Below are 6,563 nucleotides of genomic sequence, written 5' to 3' on the forward strand. Positions count from 1 at the left end.
GTCTAAATGTGCCAGTGTAGACAGAACACAGGTCTCCATGACACAGTATAGACAGAACATGATGAGACGTAAATGTGCCAGGGCAGACAGAACACAGGTCTCCATGATGCCGTACAGACAGAACATAGTTAGGGCTCCATGATGCAGCATACACAACACTGTCAGGTCTAAACATCCCCATGTAGACAGAGCATGTGTGAGATGTAAATGTGCCAGTGTAGACAGAAGAGTCAATTTCAATAACAGTGAGTAGAAAGAACACTGTCAGGTCTAAGTATGTCAGTGTAGACAGAACATGCTCTGGTCTAAATGTCCCAGTGTAGACAAAACACACTCTGGTCTAAATGTGTCCGTGTAGACAGAACACATTAGGACTCCATGACACAGTATAGATAAAACGTAATCCCGCCTAAATGTGCCAGTGTAGACAGAAAATTCAGTTCCCATAACACAGGATAGAAGGAACACTGTCAGGTCTAAACGTGCCAGTGTAGACAGAACTTGCTCCGGTCTAAATGCCCCAGTGTAGACAGAACTCACTGGATGAACTCACTTCTGCAGGACAGGTCAGGCCTAATGGTCCCGTGGTGCAGAGCCCGGTGTTCTCATTTGAAACAGCATGCCGTGGGACCCAAGTGCACTCACCGTGGGCTGAGCGCGGTCAAGTCCTATCCTGCTGTGGACAAGACTGGGAAGCTCTACCGCACTCAGTGTGGACAGGATGGGGTCAGGTCTGGTCGAGCCCTGCCTCGCTGCAGGCTAGACACGGTGAGGTCTGCCCGCACAGTGCCGGCAGAACCCTGTCCCCAGGGCCAGTCAGTGTGGCTCTCGTGGGAGCCAGGCACGTGGCCGTAGTCCCTTGTTGGTGATCAGGGCGCTCACCCCATGCTGAGAAGGCACAGGAACTAACCCGGGGCTTCGCTGGCCTCCGGCAGGCTGGGAAACCACACAGAACTACCCCACTCGTAAACTCTGGAATGTGTGTTACCAGTTTCTCGGGCCACATGATGGTCAGGATCCAGGGGTAAGCCAGAAACTTCTTGTAATACAGCCCGGTCTCCTGCAGGGACAGACGAGATGTGCTGGTGAAGTCCCTCGTCCCCAGACCTGCAGCGGGTCCTGGCAGGACGGGCTGTGCGGCACAGGGCACCGGAGCTGGTCCGCCTCCCCTGGCGGATCCCAGAGGCCGAGGCCCGTGGGGGGTGCCGGGGGGGGGGGGGGGGGGGGGAATGGTTCCAAGCAGCCAACAGCATGGAGGGTCTATCTCTACAAAAACAGTCCACGGACACCTCTACATCAGTGCCCTCGTGGGGGCGCGGACGGACTATCTGTGGCACTCAGCCCCTTCATGGACTCAGCTGACCTTGGAGCATGCACTGTGTCATCTCTAGAGGCCAGAATGGGGAGACACCGTGGCACAGACACCAGTCTGCACAGAGGACTCGGGAGCATCGGAGCCTCTCACGCTCCGTGGCCACGGCTCCATACGGCAGTGCCATGGCCGTGCATGTCACCCCACCCGTGGTGGGCCCTGCACGCTGTAGCATTTCCCTACGTGTCCAGGGGTCTGCTCTTTGGGAAGCGCAGGTTCTCCCACGAGGCACACAGGCTGGGGGTCGGCAAAGCCTCCAGTGCTGCTCCTGAGGTGGGGGAGACTGAACGGGACCCTGATCTGGCACTGGGGGCTCTCCGAGGAAAGAGGCCCGATGGAGTCAGCCGTGCCGAGTGATCCCAAGGAAGGAGCTAAGTTCAGGGACACTGAGGCCGGAAGCAAAGTAGGGGCGTCCTCCTCAACTACGGGCCTGGGCTCTCCCACATGCTGAACGTGCGGGCTTCAAGAGAGCTCTGGGACAGACAGCTAAGTGTCACATGGCGTCCTTAGCTGGACCCTGCATGGGACAGAGACAGAACGTGAAGGACATTCCTGAGACAGGCATGGTAATATGTACAGACCCCTCACATGGACGCTGCCCTCCAGCAGCTCGGAGTGCCCGAGAGAGGACAGGACCATGGTCACACGGGAGTGCTCACTGTTACACACCAGACACAGCCAGGGCCAGGTCACTCTGCAGGCCCCTCGCAAGTGACTGTGGTGAACACACACAGAGGGGCAAACACACGTGTGCACATGCACGGACCTGCACACACACTCACATGTGCACAGTGCACGCATGCACTCGCTCGCCCGTGTGTGGAGTGCTCACGTACGTGTGTGTGCAGCACTGAGGCACACACACGGGGATAAGGTGAAGACGGCACATGAACACACACTCGCTCCCTCGTGTGCAGAGTGCGCACGCATGTGCGTGCATGGCAGAGACAGACGTGCATGCGTGGGGGGTAAGCTGCAGATGGCACATGTATGCACGCATGTGCTCACTCACGTGCTGTGCATACACATGTGCAAGCACAGCACAGAGGCACACATGCACGCATGTGGGATAAGGTGAAGGGAGTGCACACACACGTGCAATCTCTCACTCATGCGTATCCTATACACACGGGTGCGTACACAGCACTGAGGCACATGCGTATACATGGGGGATAAGAGAAAGCACACATGCGTGTTATCACCCACTCACATGTACCACATACACATGAATGCACGGCAGAGGCACACGTGCATGCATGGGGATAAGAGAAAGACGGCACACACACGTGCATTGGCTCACTCACATGTACCACGCACATGCGTGTGCATGCATGGCACAGAGGCACACGGGCAGGCGTGGGGATATGGTGAAGACGGGAGAGCATTAGCTGCTGAACACAGGTGAAGTTTATGTGTTCCTCCCCTTTTCTTAGGTTTGACACAGTTACAAATAAAAAGTTAAAGGAAAAAGTCACTGTTCACGGACTTGATTCCCAAGACTTTCTGGAGACACTTTCTAAGTATTTTAGGGTGTGAGAAATTTTGTAGATATTAAGTCTGTTCACTGACAGGATGAGTCCGTCAGCAAAGTATGAGCCACACACACAGCGGCCAAAGATGCCATCTTGAAGAGGAAGGACGTTCTGCACCTGCTGGGACGTGGCTGGGCCTTGAGGACATCAGCCAGACCCAGAAGGACCAACCCTGCCTGATTCCACATACACAGGGTCCCTAGCGGAGCCCCATCCACAGAGACAGACAGTAGACGGTGGGCCTGGGGCTGGGGGACGGGGATGGGGAGACAGTGTTTGATGAGGGCAGAGCTTTGTGTTGGGAAGATGGAAAGTTCCGGAGCCGGAATGTGGGGATGGTCGCACAACAGCGTGAATGCACTCGGTGCCACTGAGCTGTGCGCTCGAGAGGGTTAAGACAGCAAAGTGTAAGCTGGGTGTCCTTTACCACAACGGAAAAGAACGTCTGAAACAAGAGAAAACGGCCTTTCCATGCAACGAGGCGTGAGGTCACTCGCAGCCTGGGGACCTGAACCGTGCACTCGATGAGGAGACTGGCAAAACGGACGCGGCATCAGACACGGACGGGGGTGCGGACCCACGCAGCCTCACACACACGTGGAGGGGCCGTGAGAACAAGTCGGCGTCACAGCATGAAGCAAAACGAGCACGCACTCTGACCCTTTGTCACATGCAAACAGGGGCCCACGTGCAGTAGGACCCACAGACACACACGTCCACAGCCACACACAGACCAAGCCCGAAACCAACCGGACGCTGTCCGAAGCAGAATGGGGACGTGACCCACACACACACATGCGATGGAACATTCCACAGCCAGGACACGGACGTTTACTGGGCAGGAATCACGTGTGTAAAAACTGTTCCTTAAATCGTGTGCGCCTGGGACAGAAGAGCCTCACAGACACCGCCCCAAGCACGGTGCCTCCCGGGCCCGGAGCTGGAAGCCGGCCGAGTGCGACCGGCACGCGCAGGACCCTGAGTGCACCAGAGCCCGAGCACGGGAACACCATGAGCACCAAGTTCGGGACCGCAGTCCTCCCACCGCGGGGAGGAGCTCAGGATGGGCACAGGGCGTGTCTGGGCACCCGCTGGCCTCGCTCTGTGTCTCCCCTTCCACGACGGCCTCCTGAGTACCGTTTTATAGCCACATTTTGCCGTGCAGGACAGAGTCCCACCTTTGATTCAGGTTCACGTTTTTCTTTATAAAGAAAGGTGGTCCTGCCCGTGAAGCCCTGGGCAGCCTCTCCTCACAGGGGAGCAGAGGAGGACAGCTTCTGGCCGGGAGATGGAGATGCCTCAGCTCGTCCCACCCCCCAGCCTGACTGCAAACCCACGTGCCCGGGGGGTCCAGGGCACCGACCTCGGGCCCCAGGCTCACGGAGTGCCCGGAGCCCGTCCCACCTGGTCAAACTTCTCTGTCATTTTGTGCACCACATTCTTGCCTTCGTGGCTCTGGTACAACTCAGCCGTCACCATCCCTGCGAGAGAAAGAAGGAAACGCGCTTGAAGCCAACCCTCCTTGTCCCAGGGCATGACGCCTCGTCCCCGAGAGAGAACGGCAAAGCCGCGGAATGCAGCCTTGGCGGCTGGGGTCCGCAAGCACTGTGCCCTGCGTGTCTGTCACCATGGGGCTTCTGTGAGGCACCCTCAGGGCGCCCGGCCGGACACCACTGGACCTTCTCCAGAGGCAGGTCCTGCCCCCACAGCTGCTGCGTCAGGGTCCAGAGGGAGGGAAGGCTCCGACTGTTTGCTGGTGCCGACGGCTGACAGCAAGGACACAGTACAACAGACTCCCTCACAGTATGCACCTCCGTGGTGCACACACACGCTGTGGTTGCCCGTCGCCACAGCTTCCACCCCCCACACGTGGGTGGTCCCCTCTCATTTCTGTGGTCCCCTCTCATTTCCGTGGCCCCAGGAACCACGGAGACCCCGCCCGCCTGCAGACATGCCATTCTGGACATTTTGTGCACAGCCCGTGTGGCCCGTGGCATCTGCATCTCTCCCCAAGCACCGTGAGTCTCGCGTCCACGCCTGTGGCCCCGGGGGTTGGCGCTTCCCCGCTGTGATTCTCACGCTCTCCCCAGAGTGATTCTCACACTCTGAGAGTTTCGTCACCCCCTTGCGCATGGCTGGGGGAGCACTGAGCCCGTCCATGGGCGCCAGGCAGGAGACACAGTGTGGCCCTCTGGCAAAGCCCACCCACACCAACCCCCAACTGGGAAGCAGCTGAGCCTCCAGGGCAGGGTCCTTCCTGCCTCTTCCAGCCTCTGGGGCTCCGGGCATCCCTGGGCTGGTGGCCACGTCCCTCCCATCTGTGCCTCCGTCCTCACGTGGCTTCTCCTCTGTGTCTGTCCCTCCTCTTTTTTTTCTACGGTTTTATTTATTTATTTTAGAGAGACAGTGAGCACGAGCAGGAGAGGCAAGAGAGAGGATGTCAGAGAATGTCAGGTAGACGCCCCGCAGAGCACGGAGCCTGACTTGCGGTGTGATCCCAGAACCCAGAGATCACGACCTGAGCCGAACACGAGACTCAGAGGCTTAAGAGACTGAACCTCTCAGGCCCCCGTGTCCCTGCTCTTACGAGGACCAAGTCTCACAGGACTAGGGCCACCCGAAAGACTCTCTTACTGCTCACACCTACAAAGGTCCTTCTCTATGAGGTCGCATCCTGAGGTCCTGGGGTCAGGACGTGGACAGATCTCTTCTCGGGCAGTCAGCCGCTGCTCTGAGGTAACAGTGCTCGCACAGACAAGTCTCCTACCAAAAAAAGCCTCTGGAAAAGCCCAGCCCACCCAGTCTCTTACATGCATGGACAGGACGGGCAGGCCCAGCAGGCCCCCATGTGGTGACGCCCGCGAGCGTCCAGGAGCCCGGCTCACCTTCACAGCCACAGCACTGGACAAAGAAGCTGATGAGGTCCAGCAAGGCCAGCTCCCGGTCCTCCTTGTAGGACCGCACCCACTCCTCGACGGCCGTCTGCTGGGCAAAAGCCAGAGATGAGCACATGTGTGATGAGGTGTGTGGAACCGGCCAGATGTGAGGACACGTGTGATCATGCGTCTGACCCAGCAAGGAGCACTTGTGCGTGCAAGCGTGTATGTGATCAGGTGCGCGTGATGGCCAGTGGTGAGCACGTGTGTATGATCAGGTGTGGGACGGCAGCGTGAGCACGTGTGTATGATCAGGTGTGGGACGGCAGCGGTGAGCATGTGTGTGGGATCAGGTGTGGGACAGCAGCGGTGAGCACGTGTGTGCGATCAGGTGTGCGCGATGGACAACAGTGAGCACCTGTGTATGATCAGGTGTGGGACAGCAGCGTGAGCACGTGTGTGGGATCAGGTGTGGGACGGGCAGCGGTGAGCACGTGTGTGCGATCAGGTGTGGGACGGGCAGCGGTGAGCACGTGTGTGGGATCAGGTGTGGGACGGGCAGCGGTAAGCACGTGTGTGGGATCAGGTGGGGGACGGGCAGCGGTGAGCACGTGTGTGCGATCAGGTGTGGGACGGCAGCGTGAGCATGTGTGTGCGATCAGGTGTGCGCGATGGACAACGGTGAGCACCTGTGTATGATCAGGTGTGGGACGGGCAGCGGTGAGCACGTGTGTGGGATCAGGTGTGGGACGGCAGCGTGAGCACGTGTGTGCGATCAGGTGT

The 6,563-nt window shown here is 58.5% G+C and overlaps 1 protein-coding gene across 1 annotated transcript in view; it reads right to left on the bottom strand.

Annotated features, from left to right (window-relative positions):
- Positions 1 to 6,563, bottom strand: part of LOC116880836 (cohesin subunit SA-2-like) — a 52,104-nt gene that overhangs the window by 36,469 nt on the left and 9,072 nt on the right. Inside the window, exons 5-7 of the mRNA XM_032880260.1 lie at positions 5,790 to 5,889; positions 4,309 to 4,385; positions 989 to 1,060 (exon numbers count right to left, since the gene is read on the bottom strand). Coding sequence (XP_032736151.1) covers positions 989 to 1,060; positions 4,309 to 4,385; positions 5,790 to 5,889 — 249 coding nt within the window. The remainder of the gene's footprint in view (positions 1 to 988; positions 1,061 to 4,308; positions 4,386 to 5,789; positions 5,890 to 6,563) is intronic.

The sequence above is a fragment of the Lontra canadensis genome, unplaced genomic scaffold (genome assembly GCF_010015895.1).
Source record: "Lontra canadensis isolate GAN:19392208 unplaced genomic scaffold, GSC_riverotter_1.0 scaffold68, whole genome shotgun sequence".
Classification (NCBI taxonomy): Eukaryota; Metazoa; Chordata; class Mammalia; order Carnivora; family Mustelidae; genus Lontra; species Lontra canadensis.